We start from the raw sequence: 25,458 nt of genomic DNA on the forward strand, positions 1-25,458 counted from the left end.
TTTGGTTTTGTTTTTTCGAGACAGGATTTCTCTGTGTAACTACCCTGGTTGTCCTGGAATTAGTCCTATAGACCAGGCTGGTCTCGAACTCACAGAGATCCACTTGCCTTTGTCTCCTGAGTGCTGGGATTAAAGCTGTTCACTACCACCGCCAGGCTTGCACCACCACCGCCTGGCTTGCACCACCATGCCAGGCAAAAGATAGTTTTTGTACTACTTTAAAAAGGGTGACTGTAGCCGAGTGGTGGTGGCACATGCCTTAATCCCAGCACTCTGGAGGCAGAGGCAGGTGGATCTCTGTGAGTTGAGGTCGAGGACAGCCTGGTCTACAGTGCAAGTTCTAGGACAGCCAGGACGGTTACACAGAGAAACCCAGTCTTGTGGGGGGGATAAAAGGGGGGAAAGGGTGAATGTGGTTGCTGGAAAGATAGCTTAGCAGTTAAGAGCACTTGCAGAAGACCCAGGTTTGATTCCACGCACTCACATTAGGTGACTCACAACTTCTATAACTTCAGTTCTAGGGGGATCTGACACCCTCTTGTGGGCTCACTGAGCACCTACATGCATGTGGTCCACACAAGCAAGCATGTGCGAGTGCGCGCACGCACGGGCGCGCGCGCACACACACACACACACACACACACACACACACACACACACACACACAAATTGCTTTAAAAAGATTTTAAGGATGACTATGGATTGATCTCATCTTGGTTGGTTGGAGGCTCTCAATTAACCTTAGACAAAAACCTGTATGTTAGTTTCCTCCTTGTCCCACTTGGATAGGATTAAAGTTGGTTGCATTCTCTGATAACAGAGTCGACAGAGGGAATATAAAATTAAGGCTAATCTAGATGACGTGGCGCATGGCTGAGGGGATGTGTGTATGAAAAGTGCTTAAATTGTTTTGGTTTTTGACAATTGAACTTCTGTTTTAAATGACATATGTTCATTGATTTTTTTTAGGGAATGATGATTGATGAAGCAGATGAGTTTATAGTAGGGCCACAAAACAAACTGAAACGTTCTGGAGAACCCAGCAGTCCTATGTCATCTAAGAGAAGGCGGAGTATGTCCCTGCTGTCGAGGAAAGCACAAACACCACCTCCTGTAACTAACCATGTGGGCGCAAAGGGACCGCCCTCAGCCGCGTGGTTCCCACCTTGTCCAAACCTCACAAAACCCACCCTTGTACATCCAGGTATAGAGTAGTGGTTGGGATTTCCTTATGGCTCCTAGAGGACTAACATGTTAAACATTTGGTTTTTCCTTTGTGTTCCTTCCTGTGTTTAGTTTTTGTTGATGAAGTAAACCATTATTAAAGCATCTGTGGTAGGTACAGCAGACCTTCCGGGGAGCAGAGAGCCTGATTCAGTGATCTTAGCCATAGGAGAGGAGGAAAAAGATACACAGTTATAGTAATGAACACATGATAGTCATGTCATAATTAGTGATTAATATATGCTTAGTAAGTATTAACACAGGACCTAGTATGGAAATGAGGAGCTGTGAGCCTGTCTGCTGTAACCATTTGGATTAACTTCAAAAGTTAGGAAGATAAACCAAGTTTCTAAGTGGGTTCACTAGGGAGAGGTTGCACCAGCAATTGCCCTCTGTGACGTCACCTCCTGTTCATGGTGAACTGGTAAAGCTGGGGTCGACCTCCTTGACCCCACTGAAACAATTCTCACGCTCACCAGTGTTTTATATACATTGCCTTTCTTTCTTAATAGATTTTGGCTCAGTTGTTATGCCCGCCTCTATGTGAGCCCTTGGGTTAGCAGACACATAGTTTTCTTTTCCCTCTAGGAGTGACTTCTTTCTATGCTTTTCTGTTTGCTCCCCTTCTTTCTCACAGCTAGATACTATTGGCTCCCCCAGTATAATCCTGGGACCTAATCTCACTCTGCTGTCTCCCCAAGGTGGTCTCCTGCAGCCTTGGGGCTTTAAATTGGGTCTCTATTTCAACATCTCCCAATATTTATACCTCTAGACTACAACTCGTTCCTCTACTCTTAACCCTGTATTTAGTCATGGATACAGTGCCTCCATTTTAGAGTCTAATAGACAATAATGCTGTAGGTTTTATAACTAAATGCCTAGCTTTGCCTCTCTTCACAATACCTCTGCTGGCATCCTTCTGCATGACAGCTTATGAGATTACCCCTCACTCCACTGGAGAACCTATGTCACCTTTAAGGTAGGGTTGAAGAACCTTAGATTATAATGCAGTGTGACTAATACTGCATTATTGGTGCTGAATGATCAATTTAGTCACTGAATGAGAGTCAGGAAGAGTTGAGTATCATCTACTCTCAAAGCCAGTAGTGGGCTGGCTTCTGGACATGGGACTATTTATCCAGTGGTTCAGGTGGCAAGCCTCAAAAATCACCACAATTTTTTAAATTGCTTTCTTCCATTAACAAGATGAGATAATGTGACATTCAGTTTAATCCCTGTGTCTTACTATTTTTCTCCATTCCTTCACTCCATGCTTGTAGGAATTTTCTCATTCTTGTTTAGTTTCCACCCACCTTCTCTGTCAAATTGAAGTCAGAATGAAGATGCCAGCAGACAATAAAAGCATGCTACCTCCACACAGAAAATGCACCCTCCATATTTCTCAGCATTCAGGCTACAGCCTGACTCCTAAGCCTGGTCCACCACACAGCTCCATGTGGCCTGACACCGCAATCCTCTCTTAGCTCCAGTTCCAGCGATATCCTCCTCACCTTTCACTCCGCTGCCCCTGGCTTCCTCGCTGTATCTCCTGCCCTCACTACATTTTGGCATCCTCTCAGAAGATCCTGTCACCACCTGGCAGCCCTGGAGGCTCCCGCTCTCATTCCCTACTATGTCTTTCCTCAAATAAAAGCAGTTAGGAGTGTGTGTTGACTCTGTAACTCCTCTCTGATGGACCTGTGACACTAGGTTCTGTAAGGGCAGGCAGGGTCAGCTTCATTGTTTCTTGTTCACTGCTGATTCCTAGCTGCTACTCTGGTGCCTGGCACAGCAGGAGATGAGCACATGGCATAGAGGTGTTAGCCAGAGAACGGAAAAGTAATTACTCTGGCACAAAAAGGGAAATGGGCAGAATCATCTACAGAGAGGCAGTTGCTTAGCAGGTGGGGGCAGAATATTTGTTTAATCCCAGTAAGCATCTCAGTTTTCTCAGAATATTTGGTTTATACAGGAAGCATATGGTATGCAGAAGTTATAGGGATTCAAACTCAGTAAAGGGTAGCAGTTTGTATGTGACTTTGAAGCATACAGGTTGACATTAAGCCCTGAGCACCAGGGACCTATGAGTTCTTATTAGTATCTTTCTGTATGCATCTCTCTTAGAGAGAGACCATCTAAGATAGTAGCTTGGTTTCTGTATGCATTCATAGTTGGGAAGAGTCTCAGATCTCCATCTCTTCTATCCTCTTCATCAATGAAAGCAATTATTTCCTTGAAACTGAGGAACATGGAGAGGTACTTGTGGGATCGACATGATGGACCCACTTCACAGCTCAACTTCTAAATTTGCTTTCCAGATGTCCCTGTCATTCATGATGTCCATGAAGAGAAGATGGAAAATGGGCAAAGCCCAGCCGATGGCTTCTTATTAAAATCTGCTCCGGCAGAGTTTATGAATGTGGCAGGAGACGGCCTTATATCCAACCAATTGGATTCTCTGTCTGATGACTTTACTAGTCTCAGGAAAGATGGACTCATTCACAAACCTAGTAATAATATACTTATAGGAGCAGCCAAAAGCTGCAGTCTTTCTGTAGATGACAGAAAAATCCCAGTGGCATCTGCTTTGGACACTGTGCCAAATTCGATGCAAATCACTCCTGCGATGGCACAAGGCATCAATGCTGACATAAAGCATCAGTTGATGAAGGAAGTTCGAAAGTTTGGACGAAGTAAGTAGTGATGGAATATCTATAAGTAAGGCAATGGGAGATCCCGCTTGTAGGATTCCAAAGAGATTTTTGTTGGTGGTTTGGAGATACTCTCTCATTACAGCTCAGGTTGGCCTCGAACTCTGTGTGGTCCAAACTGGTGATAATGCCTGATCTTCCTGTCTCTACCTCCGTAGTGCTCGGATTACAGGCATGTGCTACCACAGCCGATTAAGGTGCTGCTAAGGATTGGACCCAGGGTCTCCTGCTTGTTCGGCAGGCACTCTACCAAGTGAGCCAAATCCTTAGCCCCAGAGTAGAGTCTGGACATATATTTTTTTGGTCAGTCTTGGGCTTTCACATAACTTAAAAGTGATTCTTCTGGCCTTAACTTACAGTAGTTTTATTTTGCTGCTCTAAAAAGTTATCAGATGACCCATAGATTCAGACAGCACAAACTGATTACGTTACAGCTCTGCATTCAGACAATATTTTCGCTGGATTAAAATGAAGGCAAGCTGGCAGGCCAGTGCTGCTTCTCAGGAGTAAAGGCAATATCTGTTTCCTTGCCTTTTCTGGCTTCTGAAGGCTGGCTGCACTTTGCTGTGCCCATGGTCCCTTCCTGCTTCAAGTCAGCAGCATAACACTTTTTTTCTTTGGTTTCCACTTACGTTATTAATGTCTTTTTCTTCTGATCTTTAAGCTTTAGCTGGCGCTCATCTTTAATCCTAGCCCTGGGGAGGTAGAGGCAGGCAGATCTCTGAGTTCAAGACCAGCCTGGTCTACAGACAGAGTTCCAGTACAGCCAGGGCTACACAGAGAAACCCTATCTTGAAAAAAAAGAAAGAAAAAAAAAAGGTTTTCTTTTCAGATTAATTCTGAGACCTGTATACAATATATTTTGATCCTATTCACCCCCACCTCCTCCCTGAAATCCCTTCTAGAGCCGCCCCACCCTCTGCTCCCTCAACTTCCTCTCCTCTTTTTTAGTAACTGGTTGAATCCACCATGTACTCCTGGGTGCAAGGCCATCCACTACTATGGGCAACACTCTCGAAAACTGATTCTCCCTCTTCCAGAAGCAATCAAATGTCCATACTATTCCATCTTACAAGGATATTTATGGTTACATTGAACCCTGTGCATAAACCAGGACAAACTCAATATCCATAACCTAATTCCATCAGCATATAAAGCATATATGGTAATAAATTCTCAGGCTTCATGGATTAAGGCAGTTTGGAGCAACCAGTATTCAGCTTACCTCATTTGAGTACTGCATAAGAATTTCCTTTTTAAACGTATGTAGATATTTTTATTTTAGTGCTTAATATACCAGTTCTACCCATGAGGAATGATTTCTGAGGATGGATAATGATTGGATTTGTTCCTCATTCATATTTTTATAATACTGAATTTTGTAATATCACCAGAGTATGAAAGGATTTTCGTTTTGCTTGAAGAAGTGCAGGGACCTCTGGAGCTGAAGAAACAGTTTGTTGAGTTCACCATCAAGGAAGCTGCAAGGTGGGTATAAACAAAACTTGTACAGGTTTTCTAGTTGCTTTTGGTCCTGGTTTTCTTTTCTTTTGTTTACTCTAGTTGTAGGATCCAATGAAAGACAGAGGGGGATGGGCTCTGCCTTGATCTGTGAAAGAAAACATTTGTCCTCACTCACAGTTAAAGCTGCTTCCTCCCTCCAGTGTTCAGATGGATACCAGCGGAGTCCTGATTCATGGCTCCCAGCTAATGTGTGTGTGGGACTTGGCTGGGCACTCCCATTTGCTAAGTCACACCTTTCCATGAAGGTGACTTATTCTCCCTTTGGGTTGCAGGCTGCACAACACCCTGTGTACCGTCAAGTCTTCTATGATGTTTAATATTTGTTTTTATTTTCAGGTTTAAAAGAAGAGTCTTAATTCAGTATCTTGAGAAGGTACTAGAAAAAATAGATTCCCATCACCTTCTTAACAATGTGAATCATATCAACAGCAGATCATCATGTTAATACCAAGACAAGTGAGGAAAAAGAAGAGCTTTTCTGTGCTGGAGGATGGAATGGAACCTTGCTGAAGCCCTCTAGAATGTTTGAGTGAAGGGAATGACCTAACTCAGGCTAAGAAAAGGCTTGACTAGAGCTTTTAACGATTATCTGGAAGTAAAATCTGGGCTTTCGCCTTAAGAGTTATAATTAAAAGTATTTTTTTATTTCGTTGTTTATTTTTCCAATTAGGAAAAGTGATGTTAAATCCAAACACTGCTGCTCCTCCCACAGCTAATAGAGTTCACTCATTTGAGCGTTACCATTCCAGATGTTTTCAGAGTGGGCAGGGGCCACCTGGCAGGAGCGCACGCCTAGTGTCTTCATTGTGTCCCATAGAACAAGTATATAGAATTGAAGTGGTAATCGTGTGCTCCACAGACTTTTCAACAATTTCTAGCTGTGCCTTTTAAACCATGCAATATTCAGGATAGGTGGAATCAAAGAGTAAAAAGCTGCTATTAGGTAACGTAGTTCTCTCTGGGAAGGGGCAGGGAGAGTCACCAAACAATCTACCTCCAGTGCTCTTCCATTTTGTCTAGAAACATTACGAAGTGCACCTGAGGCTGCACTAAGCTCTCACATTTGTTCTTGCATGTGACAACAGAGAGTCTTCAGGTAGACTTGTACATCTTGTGCTTTGGAAGCACTAAAAGGAAAAATAATATGTATATTTTCTTTGATGTTTATATAAAAGTTTATATGGAGCAGTATTGTTACTTTTATTTGTAAAAATGTAAGTGATCAAAGAGATTTTCACTTTGCATATATGAAATAAAATCATTTTATTGATTTTCAAACTTTATTGACAATACATTTCTAGTTGTGTGTCTCGTCATGGCATTCCTTTCAGAAAAAAAAAATATACACTATTGTAGTTAGAATTTTCTTTGGGCCGCCAACTAACTCCCAAATAAAGAAACAGAGAGTTATTAATTATAAATGCTCAACCTTAGCTTAGGCTTGTCCCACTAGCTCTTTTAACTTAATTTAATCTGTTTCTATTCATCTACGTTTTGCCTTGGGGCTTTCTACTTTTCTTTCATTCTGTATGTCCTACTTTCCTACTTCCTCCATGTCTGGCTGGCCCCTGGCATCTCCCTGGTGTCTCCTTTTCTTTCTTCCCTGAGCCTAAATTCCTCCTCCTACTTACTCTCCCTGCCCAGAAGCCCCACCTATACCTCCTCCTTCTCTATTGGCCATTTGACTTTTTATTAGATCAATCAGGTGCCTTAGGCAGGCAAGATAAAACAGCAACACATCTTAAATAGTTAAACAAATATTCCACACCATAAACAAATGCAACATAGTTAAACAAATGCAACACACCTTTGCATAATTAAACAAATATTCCGCAACACACTATCAAACAAATTAACAAGTTAACAAGAGGCCCCATAAGATGGCTTAGCAGCAAAGGCCCTTGCCACCAAGCCAGATGGCCTGAATTTGATCCCTGGGATCCACAGGGTAAAAGGAGAGAGCCAACTCCCAAAAGTTGTCCTCTGACTTCTACATGCATACTGTAGTAAAAGCACATATGTATATATGCATAAATGAACAATTTTTCTTAATGTTAACAAAGGAGTTGAACTTAGAAGCATAACTCACAGGACTGAATGGTGTTATTAGAAGGGTGTGGGGAGGCCAGACCCTCCCAAATACAAGTAAATGGGGGGAGAAAACTGCCAAAATCAAATTTATTGGAACTCTGAAATATAGCCAATGAGTTGTTCTCTTTTTTTTTTTTTTTGAGAATTTCATACGATGTATTTTGAACATATTCATCCCTGCCAAGTCCTCCCATTACTACCCTTTCCATCCCACATCTCTTCCCACTCAATTTTGAGATTTCATTTTTTTCTTCTTTACCCATCAAGTCCGGTATGTGTTGCCCAGATGGTCATGGGAGTGTGGCCTGCCCTGGGGTGTGGTCAACTTCCCAGGAACCACATCATTAAAGAAAACTGACCGTTCCTCTGCCAGCAACTATGAAATGCCAGCAGCTCCTCAGCCGGTGGTGGAGTCTCACGTCTACCTTTCCCTCTCTGAGCTGGGATTCTGTCTGCTTGGAGCTTGCACAGGTCTTCTGCAGGCTATTGCAATTGCTGTTAACGCACATGTGTGTCTGCCCTTTTATGTGTGGAAAGCGGCTTCCTTGGTGTTACCCTCTAGCTCTCACAGTCTGTCTTTCCCCCAAAGATCCCTAAGCACTCTGGGGAGGGGTGTTAGTGAATGTCCTAGGACTGAGCATCCCAGTCTCTTATTCTTTGCATGATGGCCAGTTGAGATCTCTGTGTTAAGTGCCATCTACTGCAATAAGCTTCTCTGATGAGAGGTGAGAGACGCACTGATTTATGGGTATAGCATGTCATTGGGAGTAATTTTCATACTATGTCCATTTAGGAGAATGATAGTATTAGGTTCTTCCCTATGATACTATACTGGATAGGACCTCTGGCCTATCTAGTCACAGATTCTAGGCTACTTGAACAGTACCAGGTGTGGGTTACTTTTCATGGAGTGGCCTTAGATCCAATCAGAAAGTAGTCAGTGGACTACTCCCATAACATGCCATTATTGCATCCGTGGGCACATCTTGTCACACCTGTTGTAGTTTGCAGGGTTCAGGGCTAAGTGAGACTGAGGATTGCTTTTTTCCTCCAGCAACATGCACAGCATCTTCTAGCATCATGAACGCTAGCCAGCAGGGATGAAGCTTCCAAGTAAGTACCAGCTTGATTTCTCCATGTGACTTAACTTTAACTAACAATATATACATATATGTATATATATGTGTATATATATATATATATATATATATATATATATATATATGCCTAAAGAAAGCCGCTGAGTCACCATATTTCTTCGTTATGCAGCTAACCCTAACTTGACAGGTGTCTTTATCTGGCTTCCTCTCTCAGCTACTCCTCCCACTCAGGATAGGCTGTGCTGTCTCCAGTCACCTCACAGCTGTTTTCTTCCTCCTCCTCCTCTTCTGCTTCTTCTTCCTCCTCCTCCTCCTTCTTCTCCTTCTCCTTTTTTTTTTTTTTTTGGTTTTTTGAGACAAAGTTTCTCTGTGTAACAGTCCTAGCTGTCCTGGAACTCACTCTGTAGAGCCAGAGCTGCCTGCCTCTGCCTCCCCAAGTGCTGGGATTAAAGTTGTGTGCCAGCACCGCCCCACAACAAGAGAATCTTAATCAAGTTCTGGAGGATAGCCAAGAGTATTGACAATAGTCTATTGAAAATAGTCTATAATGCTTGGAAGTCTATGTCACCCCATTGAGCAACAACTCAAAAAAAGGTAGCTGTTACTGAGTAGTTTCTTCCAGATTGAAAAATTCCATCATTTAAGAAAGCTCTTTAAAAGAAGGTAAACAAATCCAAGTAGCTTCAGGAAGTCCCTAAAACTGACCAGATTCACTAGGCCCCTCCTTGCCAGAGTAAACAAAACTTTTGAGAGTCACTCTCAGACAAGACAAGCTTCAAAGAAGACCCTGAGACCAGACCATTAGCCTGGAAGAAGTAGAAACCAGGGAAGCTGCCTGGAAGAGGTTTAGACCAACTGAGGCACCTGGAAAGGAGACTCTCCAACCTGTTGAGATGCCTGCAGACTGTGCAGTGGGCTCCAGGTTCCAGCTGTGTGAGCTGTCACCTGTGCTGAGGTGGACTTTGGTGATGCAGCTGTCTTTGAGTCATTTCTGCTCCTGTAAGTAACCCTTCCCCCATATTTCTGTAAGTAACTATAATAATCATTTGATTACCAAGTTGGACTTTGGTGGTATCTGTGCTTTGGTCTGGGGTGAGTAGACATGTGTGTAGAATCTCCCCAGGAAAAGTTTTGTCAAACAGCAGCAACCAATTTCTGACATTTTATTTGCTAGTGTGGGGTGTTTAATTGGAGTATTGTCCAGGGTGTATAATAACCAAAATGAAAGTGGAATAATGTGAAAAGCCATGAAAACAGTAGGAGAGCTTTGTGGTGTTTCAACCTACACTTGTCCAACCCTTTCAAGATACAGTCATGGTTTTGAAGATGACATAGTAATTGGATTCAATATATAAACCACTTCAAATCAGCTATCTTAGACATCAAAGAGCTAAAAGAAAACATGAATAAACAGCTGAATAAAATCAGAAAGATTATATATAAATGAAGATAATGAATAGATAAACAAAAAGAGAGGAAGCAAATAGAAAGTATGGACCTGCAAAGTATTAAAAACTAACATGGAAAGTTCCCTAAGAGAGTTCAGCGGCAGACAGAAGAACCTGTGGACTTTAAGACAGGTTGATTGACATTATCCAATGTGAGGAGCATAAAGAAACTGGGATTAAGAACAATGAAAAGAGCAGAGGATATAGCTGTGAAGAGACCTGCATTCCACGCCTGAGCACTAAAACAAAACAGAACAAAACCCAAGAATTTGACACCCTCACCTTAGCCTTTGGGCCACATCAAGCATGACAATCAAGCATACTTTTCTATCACTGTGACAAAACCCTATGACCAAGGCAACTAATAGAAGAAAGTGTTTATTGGAGCTTACAGTTTTAGAGGATGAGTCCATAACTATCATGATGTGAAGCATGACAGCAGGTAGCCAGGCACAGCATTGGAGCATTGGCTGAGAGCTTACATTCTTATCTGCCTGAAGGCAGAGAGAGCTAACCTGGAATGGTGTGGGCTTTGGAAACCTAAAAGTCTACACCTAGTGACTCACCTCCTCCAACAAGGCCATACCTTCTAATCCTTCTCAAACAGTTCCTCCAACTGGGGTCCAACTATTCAACTATATGAGCCTGTGAAGCCATTCTCATTCAAACCCCTATAGTGTACATTAATAGGATCCCTGGAAGAAGATGTGAGAAAGCAGTGTGAAGACTATGTAAAGAAAATATTTATAGACCCCCATAGTCCCAGACTCTCCAATTTAATAATGGATGTGTGTCTGTATACCCATCCAATTCAAGGACGTGCAAAGCAGAGAAACAGAGAGACGGTAACATAATCAAAGCATTAAGAGACAAAGAGGATTCTGAAGGCTGCCAGAGGGCCATCGTAATTTTAACATCTGGCTTCTTATCAGAAGCATGGGAAGACAAACAGCAATATAATAACATTGAAAATGCTAAAAAGGAGTTGCGGATGTACTCCAGTAGAGTACTGTCTAGTCTGCACAATGCCCTGGATGCTGTTCCCAGCACTGCACAAGAAAGGAGAGGGATAGATTCAAGCAGTGGAAAGGAAGTGCTGTCAATCAGGAATGGTATCTCTGGCCAAACAAACCTTCACTAATGACAGTCTCAGACAGACAAAAACATAAGAGAGTTCATCACTATCCACTGCCTGAAATCCACTGCCAGCATTCTCCAGGCTGGAAGGAACAAACGTACATAATATAGCAACTGACAGAAATCAAGAGAAATTCTCAGTGAAGGTATCTGCATAGGTTACCTTTAAGTTTTAGTTTTAGTCTTGGGAGATAAGAATAATATAGAGCTAATAATGATTACAGAGTTTCTCTCTGTGGGGTAAATAAGTTTGGAAAAAGTCATAAAGGTTGCAGAATATTGTGTATGCAAAAAGCCACTGAATTGCACACTTAAAATAGGTGAACACAGCAAATTTACATTATATATATTTAAGCATGATTTTAAAAATGTCAGCTACCAAAAACCACTGAAGTGAAACTTAAAATGGAGGAATAGCACTATGTGAGAGTCATATGTCTATATGTTTGTTGAATATTGGGGAAATGGGTTTTGAAGGAACATGATGTAATCATATGCTGTGTACAAGGGGCACACTTGAGATTCCAAGCCACAGGCAGATTGAAAATGAAAAGATATAAGCAGTTACTCCATGTAAATGATCATCAACAATGAGGTTGGTGACAATATAAGACAAAATAGATATGAAGCCAGAAATTGTTACATGAAACCAATAATGACCTTATATATTGATAAATCGGACAATTCACCAAGATGTGAAAATTATAAACACATGCAATACATGAGAAAAAGTAAGTGAAACAAAAATGAGAGAACGAAGGAATATAGAACTCCACAATAATAGTTGGAGACCATTAGGTAGAACTATTCAAAAGATGAACAAAGAAACAGAGGACTTGTAAAATGCTAAAAAAAAAAAAAAAAGCCAAAAGCCCAGTTGTATACGACATACTTATAGAACACCACTCATTAAATTTGTCACATTTTATGCATCCATCAGGATGATAGCTAATTTTGCCCACCAGCTCCAAAATCACCCTTTTGTCCTGCTCAATGAAAAAGATTCTGGTTCCTTTAAAGATCTTTCTTGTGGCTGAAGTCTGTCTACAGAGGACTCCTGGACACTATAAAGCCCAACTTTCTGGTTCTCTGGGCTGGTGGCAGCCAGTTTTCCTGATCTCCAGGCTTGTGTATAGAAAGTTCTAGTCGTTCCCCCATAGCTTCTCCATGGCCCAACTGTGGCAGAGCACAGTAACTCAGCAGCAGGAGCTAGCCAGTTATTTCCTTTCTGGTCTTCTCTGCCACGAATAAATCAGAGTTCTTCTGGCAAGACTAGTACCTCTCCATTTCATTCCATTCCAGACACACCGGGGGAGCATTTTCCAGTGGTCAGTGCTCAGAGCACCGGTTTCTACAAAGTTCCAAGTAACCACACTGCAGACAACCGCACAATCACTAGGCCTGCTCCACAACATCAGGATTTCAGCACTGAGATGCAGAGTGCTCCCTGGGTGACTGCTCTCATTTAGCGTGGATGGAACGCAACTCCAAGTTGGGCATTCTCAGTCTATCGTGGGGCCCTGTTCCATAGGATATTTATGATGGCTCTTTGAGGATACCTTTGAGGGATGTTTGTTCCAAGCTGCAGAATGGCTTTCCTGCAAGTTCTCAGTTGTTCCATGGGCTTGGGTGGGCTTCCCTCTAGTAGGGTTCTTCTTCAAATTTCTGAAGTACTTGTGCCCAACCAGTAACCACTCTGCTTGCGGTACGCTCCTTCTCTGCGCATGCACGTCGAATCCCGAGGAGGATGGAATTCTGTGCCGTGGAAGGAGAGTTGGTGAGGCTTAACGGTCCTCTTCGGCAGGCTTCTCAATCGTCTTCTCTGTGATTCCTCTGCTACTTGTGAAGTTGGAAAGGGTTCCATCAAGTGTAAGTCTCCACTTGGAAGAAGGGTTCTTAACTATTCTTTCTCAGCCTCAGGCGAGGATAAGTCCTTAAGAACTCGCCTCGTCTACCGAGAAGGGATGGTTGTTTTTCTTTTCTGAGTCAGCCATGTTGGGCTGGGTCTCATCAACCCAGGGGTGGGTGTTTTCCTTGTGTCCTCAAACTCAGCCAGGCTAGTACCTGGCCTTGGCTACAGATGGGGTGACAGTTTTCCTTATGTCTTATAACTGAGCCTAGGGGTGGCAGTTTTTTTTCTTGAGTCCTTAACATCAGCTATGTTGACCCAACTCTACTCAGTGGTGGCAGTTTTCCTTGAATCTTTGAACTCAGCTAGGTTGAATCCTGACTTAATTACCCAAGGGTGGTGATTTTTCTTGGGTCCTCGAATTTGTAATGTTGGGAGATGTATCAACTATCCACAGGTGGTGGTTTTACTTGGTTTCCTGACCTCAGTTATGCAGGGGACTCAGCTTCTGAACTGTGTCTATGCCCTAGGGCTATGGTTTAGGTGAGCACTTTCCTGAACATTGGTGGTATGTAGAGAAAGACCAGGATGATCAGCCTAAGCCATGGGATGGGAGGTTCCACCTGGATCCTTTTGTCTTGGTCCAGAGGGAGTGTTTCCCTAAGGACTCAATATAACCCTTCAACTGTTGTCTTGGGCACCTGAATCCATTAATTTGGGAAACTTCCAACTCTACCACCTATTTCCCCCAGTGGGTTGAATTTTTGTCACTCAGTTTTCCACTTTTGCCACTCAGGCAGCAAGTCCTGTGGCAGGACTTGCAATTCTCTGATGACTAGGGAGATTGAGAACCATTGTGTTTCTGACTTCCTGCACAACTTTTGTTGGGATATTTGTATTTGGAAATTTAGTTTGTGGTTGAAATCTGCTCATTTGTTGTTGTTGCTGCTGCTGTTGTTGTAGTTATTTTGATAAAGGCTGCCAAATACCCCAATCTGGCCTCAGATTTGCTTTATAGCTGAAGCTAGCTATGAACTCCACTCCTGCCCCCAGCTCTCATGTGCTGGAGTTACAGATGTGTACTACCACATCTAGACAGTTCCACTCATTTTTCTAGACATATGTGCATTGATGTATATGCACACATCTAAGAAGAGAATTTTAAATTTCTTCTTTGTCTTTCTGCTTTTAAACTTCTTTTTTTTTTCAGTTCGGTTCTTGCTGTGTAGACCCAACTGGCCTCAAACTGCATCCTCCTGCCATAACCTCTTCAATGCTAGGATTGCAAGTCTATGCCACCATGTCCAGTAATAACACTGTGGAACTGATGTCTTTCGGATGAATGGAAATTAAAATTCAATATTTGTGGCTAACGGTCTTATTCTTCAAAAGAAAAAAGCTTTAGTTAGGATGTTAGTACAAGACTATAATCCTAGCTACCTGAGAGGTTGAGGCAGAAGGAGTATTAGAAGCTAAAGGCCTGTCTGGACTACCTAGCAATTTCATGCCAGCCTGGGCAATTTAGTGAGACTTGTCTCAAGAAAGAAAGAAATAAGTAATAAATGGACAGACTAAAGATGTGTCTCAAGGTACAAGGCTTGCCTAACATTTTTGAGGTCTGATTTCAATCCCTAGTAACGTGCCAGAGCCTGCGGACAGTCAACTGGGTATCTGGGTAGATGTGTGTAGAGATTGTAGAGACAATGAAGAAGACAGAAAAGAGTTGAGAGGTCTGCCGGTCAATGCCGGACAGCCCTGAGTTTATTTCACAGCCAGCTTATATACAGTCTTGAAGGACAGAGGTAGAACAATGCACAGCACAGGCATTCAACCACTATCTATCCTGCCTTGCGTCAAGGAGCAGGCAGTTTCTTTTTCTATCTCTATGTACGTCCAGCTGGCGTCAGCAACCTGCATCTAGCTAGATAGTATGTTCCTTCTTGTGGGCTAATCAGGATTTTCTCACAGCCCTTCAAGGAGACTCTGTGGGCTAATCAGGATTTTCTCACAGCCCTTCAAGGAGACTCTGTGGGCTAATAAGGACTTTCTCACAGCCCTGGAGCAAGCAAGCTTGAACTCTATTGACTCAGAATAGATTTCAGATTCAAACTGGGAAACTGAGTCAGATGTGGGCCCCCACAATAACAAAAGCAATCTTTGCCTGCACAAATAGAATATCCTAAGTATACTTACATGTCTCCCATGAACTAGGAGTCAAAAGATAATTTTTCTTTGTCTTTATGATGTGAACTTATGTTTTCTTAATCTTTTAATTTAAATTTTTTTCATATAATATATTTTTGCTGTATTTTCCTATCCCCCAACTCCACTCATATCCTCCCCACCTTCCTACTTCCTACCTGCCAACTTTATATTCTTTCTCTCCCCTCAAAAAATTTAAAAAAAAAGTAAGACCAAAAAAAAAAAAGGCAAAACAACAAAAATGGAAACAGAAACACCCCTCTCCCCAATTATGGAGTTCATTTTTTGTTGGCAACTATTCCTGGGCATGGGGCCTACCCTGAAGTGTGGTTGGTATATCCTGGGACCGGCCATTGACGAAAACTGATTGTCCTTTGCTAGAATGTATCAGTTGTAAATAGCTTCTTCAGTAGGGTGTGACCCTGTGTCGGCTTCCCCATCTCAGTGCTGGGACCCCATGCGGCTTGAACATGTGCAGGCGGATCTTGTGTGTGCTGCCACAGCTTCTGTGAGTTCGTGTGTATATCAATCCTGTTGGGTCTGGAAGACAGCTTCCTTGGAGTCCTCCACAACCACTGGCTCTTCCAATCTTTCTGGCTCCGCCTCCACATGGACCCCCAGGCCCTCCCTCCCTGAGCGGGGAGTTTGCTGAAGACATCCCATTTAGGGCAGAGTACTGCAAAGTCTCACTCTCTGCACGTTGTCTGGTCATGGACCTCTGTGTTACTTTCCATCTGCTTCAAGAGGAAGCTTCTCCAACTTTGAAGCTTTTGATTTGCATGCTACAGTCTGAATAACCACAGAGGGTAGGCATAGTAAGGGGACAGTGGGGAGGAGAGCTCTCACTGAAGGGGAAACAGAATATAGTGTTAGGAAGAGGTAAAAGGAACTCTTATTCTGCTAAGGGACTATAGCAATAAAATGATTCCCACTGACATTCTGCTGTGTGCATACATCAGTTCTTTACTTGACCCTCATCAGAGAAGCTTCCTGGTGTCAGCTTAGTCAATGAAGCGTCTTTTCCAGGATGGTTAACTAGCCTAGGTGCTATGAATCTAGTCATTTTCTTTCCATCCTTGTTTCTAAATCCTAGATCCTCTCCCACTACTGGGTTTGCCCATCTTTACTCCAATATCCTACGATTTCAGTTATATTGGTTTTTAAATATTATATGCGGGGTGTGCATGTATGTGCACATTAATTTGGAGGCCAGGGTAGTCCCTGAGACCTCAAGTGTCATCTTCAGGGCCATTGTCCACCCCCTTTGAGATAGAGTCTCTCGTTGGCTTGGAACTTACCAATTAGACTAGTCTGGTTGGCTAACAAGTCTCAAATATCTGTTCTGAGTGTCTCTTCTTCCCTATTGCTGCTGGGATTACAGGTGCACACTGCCATACACAGCATTTTCATGTGGGCTCTGAGAATCAAACCCAAGGCACTTGACTGACAGCTGTCTCCCGAGCCCTGCTTTGCTTGAAAACTCCTATCTGGGAATGTTTCTTCTAACTTTCTTGTTTTACTTAAAGACTGGATAGTCTAAGCAACTTCACATCCGTACTCATTACCATGTTGCCTTTTTTTCTTTTTCTTTTGTTTTGTTTTGTTGAGACAGGGTTTCTCTGTGTAGCTTTGGAGCCTGTTTTGGAACTCCCTCTGTAGCGCAGGCTGGCTTTGAACTCACAGAGATCTGCCTGCCTCTGCCTCCCAAGTGCTGGGATTAAAGGTGTGTGCCACCACTGCCTGGCTCCAGGTTGCCATTTTTCAAAATCAGTTAGCATAGTGAGATTTTTGAATGAGATTGTTATTTTCTAGAAGGAATTAATGTTAATGAGTTTTTAAAATATGACTTCTACTCCATGCAAAGACTATTCTTTTCAGTTTACCACAGTCTCCACTTTCTCTAAATGATGGTTTATACTTTGTGTGTAATGCATTAGCACATCCGCCAGTATATTCCAAAATGTTCAAGGTTTGGAGCACACTTTCATTGATACTCTGAGGTTTATTTACTAATTGTTTGTGCTTACTATACAGAAATATAGGTGGCTTGTGATTCTTGTCCCTAGGTCCAGAAACTTGGCTACTGTCACTTAGTAACTGCAGTGGTTTTGTGTCATTTTAAACGGCCTCTCCAGATAGAAATGCCACCTGTGGGTAATGCCACTTGCCCTTCCTTTTTTCCAGCATTTCTGTCTTCACATTATTAGAACATTTAACGTATTGTTGCATGGAGAATATGCATCCTTGTATTCTTTGCAACTTGGGGGAGAAATTGCTTGGTATTTTTAAATGGAGTTTGATGTTGTCATAGATTAGTTTTTTGTTTTGTAGACACACTTTATTATTAGTGAAGTGTGACAATGGGGTGTGCTATAATAACGGATGTCATCAAGATCTCATCCTCACGTGTCATTGCACTGTGCTCAAGTTCACCTGGCCATCCCCTCCCCTCTCCCTCTTCCCCCTCTGCTCCTGCACTTCCTCCACCCAAATGGGCCCGATGCTGCTTCCTGTTGTGTGTCCATAGTGCTCAGTTTAGACTGTCATACGAGAGAACACGGGCTATTTTGTCTTCTGTAGAAACACTTCAGTGGATTACGGCACTTGTTTTGTGTTCTCAGTTGCTGATCCTTTCAAGTCAGAAGAGGATTTGAACTTAAAATGACCTGCTATTTCCCTGACGCTTTCCCGAGCTTAAAGTTGATTGAAGTTAAAGCAGCCTTGCCTTTCTGCATTGACCTGTACGGTGACATGCAGCATGGTTTCCACTCACCTTTGGTTTTTGTATAATCGCTTTTTAAAGATGTTCATCCCTATTTTCAGGAGAGATTGTACCCCATAGTTTTGTTTTCTTCTAGTGTATTTTATGTAGATTGTCATTAGCTTTCTATTTTCTTCACAAACTGCTTTAAGAATGGGCCCATTTTTTTTCTGCTTGTGACAGAATTTACCTAAAATATTATATCCCCATTGGAATGCTTACAGGACTCCTTAAAAAAGCCTTGCGGGTATAAAAGTTTCCAATTTTGCTTTAAGAAATTTTACCAAATAAGACATTTTGATTTTGTGTCCCAGAGGGGCAGATTTTATTAGGTTATTTTTTTTTTTTTACAATCTATCTGTTTTTATCTCACTTCAAAAACCAAAAGTGGCCGGGCGGTGGTGGCGCACGCCTTTAATCCCAGCACTCGGGAGGAAGAGGCAGGCCGATCTCTGTGAGTTCAAGGCCAGCCTGGTCTACAGAGCGAGATCCAGGAAAGGCGCAAAGCTACACAGAGAAACCCTGTCTCGAAAAAAACCAAAAAAAAAAAAAAAAAAAAAACAAAAAAAAAAAAAAAAAAACAAAAAGTGAAGTATTTGGTATTTAGCCCTCCCCTTTTCCTCACTTCTGGTTCCTGCTTATGTAGTCTTTAATTCTTTAGCCAAGGTCTCATCTGTAGCGGAGACTGACCTTGAATTTGTAGCAGCACTCCTACTGTCGAGTCCCATATGCTGCTCTGACAAGCTTGAACCCTGGGGCCAGCTCGTGTGCTCCCTCTTCACTGTGGTTACGGTGTCCTTTGCTTTGCCTTTTAATTTCCTACCACTACTATCTGAGAAAACATAAGACTTGGATCTATTAAGACTCACTCTACGACAGAAAATGTGATGTGTTTGTAGAACATTCCATGGGCTGCTGAAAATAATATGCATTTCCTAGCTATTAGATGGAATATTCTGTAGATGTCTGTAAAGCCTGTTTGAACCATGGTGCAGTTAAACACTGATGTTTCTTCATTGGTTTTCTTTTCTGGAGGATCTATGGATTGATGAGAATCTAGTACTCTAAACCGTCAATCAACTTTGTTGTATCTCAACCTACCTGTCCACATCCAATAGTTTTGGGTCTATGAAATCAGGTGAACTAACATTTATTGTGTATATTTAAAGTTGTTATATCTTTTTGGATGGGTTGTTTTCTTTATTAAGATGCAGTGACCTTCTTTCTTTCTTTTTATAACTTTCACCTCGGGGTCAGTTTTTTCAGATAGGAGTCTAGATGCTCTTGCATTTGCATAGATTCTGTTTGCCTAGGAATGCAGTGTTCCACACTTTCACTGTTTTTGTTTATCCTTGACAGTGAAGTTCCCTGAGACAGGAAACAGCTGAATCTTATTTTTAATCCCTTCATCCAATATGCATATTGTAGTTGGAGAGTTAAGACCATTTATATTTATAAGGTATGTATTAATTTCTCCCATATTCATCTTAAAGCTTTGTAGGTTTACTGAGATAAAAATATTTGCCCCTTTCCAAATGCCCACTTATCTTTCTATTCTTCTGTTTTTTTATTCCCCAAGCTTTCATGTTGCTGTCTATCTTATCTTCTGTGTATAATATTCTATTAACTATCTTTGTTGGCAATAGCTTAGTGATGATGAATTGCTTTAGCTCATCTTTATTATGGAAGGATTTTATTTCTCTTCTGATTTTAAGGATTAAAAAATGAAGGAGTAGTAATCTTGGTTAGCAGTTACTGACTCTCTCTCTCTCTCTCTCTCTCTCTCTCTCTCTCTCTCTCTCTCTCTCTCTCTCTCTCTCTCTCTTCTTTCTTTCTTTTTTTGTTTGTTCTTTTGAGACAAAGTATCTTTATATATCCTTGGCTGTCCTGGAACTCACCATGTAGACCAGGCAGGCCTCAAACTCACTCTGCTTTTACCTCCCAAGTAGTGGGGTTAAAGGCATGAACCACGGTGCCCAGCTAGTTACTGACTTTCAAGAGTTGAAATACTGGCCCGAGCAATGTGTCAGTAGGCGGAGCTGATTGCCTCCAAGCCTCATGACCTGAGTCTTCTGGTTCTGATGGGTTTGCCTTTGGACCTAACTTGGAGCTTCTGTCGTACAACTTGCGTTAAGTTTTCTTTGGCTCCATCCTTATTAGAGCTTTAAGATGACATGGAGAGGTAGTTTTCTGGGCATGGCTAGTCAGGGTTGCAAATTTGTCCTGTCCTTACATGACCACATCTTTCCCAAGATTTGGGAAAATTTCTGCTGGACATTTGTGGAATAGAGTTTATGTGTTTAGATTGTAACTTGGTTCCTTTTTTAAGCTCAGAGTTCATAGGATTGTTCTCTTTTTCAAAATATTTGTTTTATGTATGTGAATGTTTGACCTTCATATATATATATATATGCATCAGGTGTGTGTCTGCACAGAGGTCAGAAGAGGGCATTGGATCCTTCCCTGGAACTGGAGTTATAAATAGCTGTGGACCACCATGTGCGTGCTGGTAATCAAACCAGAGTCCTCTGAGGAACAAGTGCTGTTGATAGCCGAACCATCTCTCTAGCCAGGCTTGGTCTCTTGATCATGTCTCAGTGTTCCTTGAATGCTGTGGTCATGATTACTCTGTTGCTATGTGAGTGCAATAATTCCTCAGTCATGTATTTAATTCTTGGAATTCTTTGTTATGCTTGGTCTAGATGCTCTCTTTAAATGTTTTGTTTAATTAATTAACCGTTACATTTCCAAGGTATCTGATTGGCTCCCCCACCCCACCCCTAGAGGGATGTCCATCTCATTGTCAAAGTTTTCACCCACTTCACGAATTTACTTCTTCCCTTTATTCTTCCATTTCTTGTGACCCCTTTGAGCTCAGAGATCATCTAACACACTGAACTTCTGGGTTTTTCTGCACTGAAAACGTTTAAATATTTTCACTTTATTTATCAAGAAGCCATAAGCTTTTAGAGGAACCTCATAGCCTTGCTTTTTTCACATTTTTAGTTCCTGTGTTTTCCTGACTCTTCTCATTGGAGAATCACACAGATGAAACTTCTAAACTGCAATCTTACCCCAGAACCTTTGCTTTATTTTAGTTTGTATGTGTGGGAGTATTTTGCTTGCATATATGTTTGTACTCCATTTGTATGCCTGTTGCTGGCAGAAGCCAGATGAAGGCATCAGATCCTCTGGAACTAGAGGTACAGACAGTTGTGAGCCACCATATGGATGCTGTGAATCAAACTCAAGTCCTCTGGAAGAGCAGCCAATGTTCTTAACCATGTACCCATCTCTCCAGCCCAGACGCTTTTTTTTTCTTTGCAGTGTTGTGTGGTTAGATTTTTGCCATTAATGGAATAAAGCTGTTGATGTTTTCTACACAAGGATGATGGCTGAAAGAAGTGAAGAGCTTTCTGTACACTCTAAAAAGGAAGAGGACCCTGCTGGAGAAGCCGTGGATCCTATATTACCCCCAATGGGAAGCATTGTGACCATGATGCCAGTGGAAGAAGAAGAGGAAGAACCCCATCTTAAGACCTCAGTCACTGCAAGTGGAGAAGGTAATCGGGTCCCCTGTGGCTAGACAGCTACTGCTGTGTTTGTAAGTGGAAGGGAACATATGTGAACAGATGAAAATGATGTTATGTCCTCCATGAAGCAGCTTCCTGCACGTGGATGGGATGAGCTCTAACAGAGAGTGGAGATGCTGTGTCCCCTGGCCTGTGCTCAGCACCTAGATATGTGTCTTCTTTCTTGTCCTCACCTCTCCTTCATGCCGTACTTGTGTGGTTTCCTGTCTCTGTGTCCTTCACCAGAAACTGTTGTGGACAGCATCAGTGGTCTGAGATGGCATTGCCATTCATGCTGAGCATGTTTTGATGTAGCTATTTGCGTCTGCATTTATGGCCATTTACCAGGGCTTCCATGATCTGCTTTGTATGTCTGTTCCTTATTGGTGAGTCTTTGCCACTGTTTTCTCCCTTTCCTTTTATTCTTGCTTGACCATGCAAAGCTTTCTGAAGCAGACCATTTGTATTTTGCATTATAATCTACTCTAGTCAGATTGACCACCACAAAGGACCGAAAATGTCTTCTCTGCTCTTTCTCCTTCCCAATGTTGTCTACTTCTTTTATTTTTTTTATGTGTGTGTCCCATGTTTGTGACAGTGTAGGTAGAGGCCAGAAGATGACATTGGATCCCCTGGAACTGGAGTTACAGGCAGTTGTGAACTTCCCAACATGGGTGCCAGGAACTAAACTCAGGTCCTCTGGAAGAGTGCAAGCGCTCTTAGCCTTTGGGCCATCTCTCCATCCCCGAGGATTAGTTTGGGTTTTGGTTTTTGTGAAATCATTCACAGATTGGGATTTTGGGTGAAGGAGTAGCAATATCTTCTTTGTTATTGTTGTTGTTGTTTATTTGTTTGTTTTTTAAACTCCTTTTTTTTTCTTTTTTGGCTTTTTGAGACAGGGTTTCTTGGTGTAACAATCATGGCAATCCTGGGACTCACTTTATAGACCAGGGTGGCCTCAAAAACACAGAGATCTACCTGCCTGCCTCTGCCTCTTGAGTGCTAGGATTAAAGACATGTGCCACCACCTCCCAGCAATATTTTTTTTAAAGATTTTTTTTAGTATTTTAGTTATGTGTATGTGTATGTGAGTGCAGGTGATCTTGAAAGCCAAAAGACTCGCTTCCTCTGGAGCTGGAATTACAGGTGGCTGTGAGCTGCTCAATGTGGATGCTGAAACTGAACTTGTGGCCTCTGAAAAGGCAACAAACACTCTTAACTGCTGAACCATCTCTCTAGACCCTAGAAATACCCTCTATGGTAACATCAAGTGATACTTTCATTCTCTAAAGGACATCAAGGTGACACTAAACTGTGCCCACCGGGAATCTGCACCTGTTTATTTCTTCATTGTCCTGTCCGACTAGTTTGTGTGTGAATCCAGAAGGTTCACTGTGTCCTGGGGTCGCTTGGTCATGGGTGACGTTTCTCTCTGCTATACGTTCCTCCTCTGAAATGATTTTAGACCCTAGGGAGCACAGGGATGCTTGTGTCGGGGGACAGAGCTCCCCCACTTCACAGCTCAGCTTTTGTCTTTGCTTTCCAGGTGCTACTGTCAGCCCAAAGGCCCAGGAGGGTGTGGTAAAAGGTGGTTCCACAACAGCTAAAGGCCCCCCCAAATGGGTTCCAAGAAACAATGCTCCATCTGCCAAATTCAGTTATCTCAGCAGTGCAGGGCTACTTCCTGAAGGCGGTGATACCACGTATGCAGGGGGAGCCATCAGCCGTGAGGTCCCTCCCAGGGTTGCAGCAGCAGCTGACCGTGGACGTGTGCCCAGTGGGTACCCCAGAAGCCATGAGAAATTGAATGCCGAAATTAAGCGTCAACTAATGAAGGAAATTCGACGATATGGACGAAGTAAGTACTGGGACAGTGTCACTAACAGAGAAGGAAAGTCCCTCTCATTTTTCTATTAAAATTTTTTCATCTTTCTCTCTCAAAAAACTCCAAACAAAAATCAAAACAAAACAGTAAGATAGGAAATACTAAAAACAAAAAACAAAAACAAAAACAAAAACAAAAGGCAAATGTATGCACACACTCTCACCTCCCCCCCACACACACACACACTCGAAAACCAGCCAAACAAACAAAATATGGAATCTGTTTTCTGTTGGCCAACTACTCCCGGGCATGGGGCCTTCCCTGGAGTGTGACTGATATACCCTGTGATACTCCGTTGGAGAAAGCTGAGCTTCCTCTTGCTAGAAGGATTAATTACAATAGCTTCTTTGCTAAGGGTGGAACTTGGTGACTACTCACCCTCTCCAGGCAGGGATGTCGTCTGGTTTGAACCTGTACAGGTCTTATGCATGAGTTAATCTGTGCATCAGTCCTTTTGTGTCTGGAAGACTGTTTCCGTGGAGTCGTTCACCACCTCTGGCTCTGACAATCTTCCTGGCTCCTCTGCTGCATAGGGCAGTGAGCCTGGAGAGGAGGGTTTTGATGAATATATCAAACGTAGAACTGAGAGCTCTGAAGTCTCTCACTCTCTGTACACTGTCCAGTTATGGGTCTCTGAATTTATTCTCATCTACTGCAAGTGGAAGCTTCTCTGAAGCTTCTCCAGCTGTATGATTAGAATAACCTGAAACTGCCTCAGGAGCGGGCCTTTGCCACAACCGAGGTTTTCTCTATAATTGAGTACAGTCGCTCTTTGACTAAAACATCTCAGTGGACTCCATCTTTCATTTGTAATGTTGCTTGGTTATTTCTCATAAGAATTGTATTAGTGTCTATGCTGAGGCATTTAGAACACATACCCACCATTTAACATTCTTGACCAGAAAGCACATTACTGAGGTACACACGGATTCACCAGTTCTATTTCTTCATTTCTGAGAAATACTGAAATATTCTTATATTCTCTTCAGATTATGGAAGGATTTTCGACCTGCTTGAAGAAGTGCAGGGACCTCTGGAAGTCCAGATACAGTTTATTGAGTTCACCATCAAGGAAGCCGCAAGGTAGGTGCCCAGAGGAACCACACATCTTCAAGCTATTGGGTTACTGTAGTGGTTGGGTGTGGGGTGGAGAACAGCACCTGCTTTGAATTTCTCAGTCCCTGGCCCCCACTTTATAGTTAAGGCTGGTGACATAGACATTTAGGTTGATGTCACTTGTGTTTGACACATCCTTCCAGGCCTACTGAGCCCTCCTTTGTCACGGTAGTCTTGAGCTGGGCACTGATCCTCAGTAGACACCCTTCATATTGGCTAGAGCACCTGGTGCCTGGGATGTACTGACTGTTCCCACAGATGGGGAGCTCCTGCTCTGGGTCACACAGAACTTCCTGCTGCACAGGTTCTTTGGGTATCTTGTTTTTTACATGATGTGTATGTTTCTTTTCAGGTTTAAAAGACGCCACTTGATTCAATTCCTTGAGAAGAAACGTGAAGAAATATTGTCTCACAGATTTCTCTCTAACCATGATCCACCAGCCGATATGTGATCCTGTTATTACTGTGGTCGCGAAGATGCAACAAATAGTTTAGTGTGTTCCTGAATGTAGTAGGAGGATGCTGAAGTCTCCTCGAATGTGTTAGCTAAGATAACTACCTCTAAGAAAACTGTCTTAAAGTACTCTTAATAAAGAAGGGCTTTCTCCCTGTGCCTTTTGTTTGAAAGCATAACTTCTTGCTGGTTTGTTGATTTTTTTTCTCTCCCCTCTGCTGGCTGATGTTATTGTCTCATCAGGTAAATGTCATGACAAGTCTGTATTCTGAAGCAGGTCACCAGTGTCATCTCTGGTATTTAGAAATGCCTTCATTCCCAACCATTTCCTATCCCCATTGCCCAGAGATATCCCCTCAACAGGACATGGTGCCTGGCTTTATG

The 25,458-nt window shown here is 42.4% G+C and overlaps 2 protein-coding genes across 6 annotated transcripts in view; both read left to right on the forward strand.

Annotated features, from left to right (window-relative positions):
* Window positions 1–6,225, forward strand: part of LOC131898819 (integrator complex subunit 6-like) — a 55,667-nt gene extending 49,442 nt beyond the window's left edge. For 2 of the 4 annotated variants that reach the window (XM_059250032.1, XM_059250033.1), the window contains 4 exons: window positions 970–1,072; window positions 3,543–3,917; window positions 5,330–5,423; window positions 5,796–6,225. In XM_059250032.1, the coding sequence (XP_059106015.1) occupies window positions 970–1,072; window positions 3,543–3,917; window positions 5,330–5,423; window positions 5,796–5,904 (681 nt within the window). In that variant the 3' untranslated portion in view covers window positions 5,905–6,225. Of the gene's footprint in view, window positions 1–969; window positions 1,205–3,542; window positions 3,918–5,329; window positions 5,424–5,795 lie in introns of all 4 variants that reach the window. The other 2 variants (XM_059250030.1, XM_059250031.1) reach the window with 1 other exon arrangement.
* Window positions 6,226–12,699: 6,474 nt separating this feature from the next.
* On the forward strand, window positions 12,700–25,253 carry LOC131899844 (integrator complex subunit 6-like). Of its 2 annotated transcripts, none has more exons than XM_059251313.1 (5): window positions 12,700–13,104; window positions 21,375–21,610; window positions 23,166–23,477; window positions 24,494–24,587; window positions 24,973–25,253. In XM_059251313.1, the coding sequence occupies exons 2-5, from the start codon at window positions 21,436–21,438 to the stop codon at window positions 25,070–25,072; spliced, it is 681 nt and encodes a 226-aa protein (XP_059107296.1). In that variant the 5' UTR covers window positions 12,700–13,104; window positions 21,375–21,435; the 3' UTR covers window positions 25,073–25,253. The 2 variants fall into 2 exon arrangements, with proteins under 2 accessions (XP_059107296.1, XP_059107295.1); XM_059251312.1 differs by having other exon boundaries at window positions 12,749–13,104; window positions 21,435–21,610.
* The last annotated feature ends 205 nt before the right edge of the window (window positions 25,254–25,458 follow it).

Source organism: Peromyscus eremicus, chromosome X (genome assembly GCF_949786415.1).
Source record: "Peromyscus eremicus chromosome X, PerEre_H2_v1, whole genome shotgun sequence".
NCBI lineage: Eukaryota > Metazoa > Chordata > Mammalia > Rodentia > Cricetidae > Peromyscus > Peromyscus eremicus.

Bases quoted from the DNA above. Each gene is read 5' to 3' on its own strand.
- LOC131899844 (XM_059251313.1), top strand. From the start codon at position 21,436: ATGATGGCTGAAAGAAGTGAAGAGCTTTCTGTACACTCTAAAAAGGAA. The intron at 23,478-24,493 runs GTAAGTACTGGG...TATTCTCTTCAG, and splicing joins AATTCGACGATATGGACGAA to ATTATGGAAGGATTTTCGAC. The intron at 24,588-24,972 runs GTAGGTGCCCAG...GTTTCTTTTCAG, and splicing joins ACCATCAAGGAAGCCGCAAG to GTTTAAAAGACGCCACTTGA.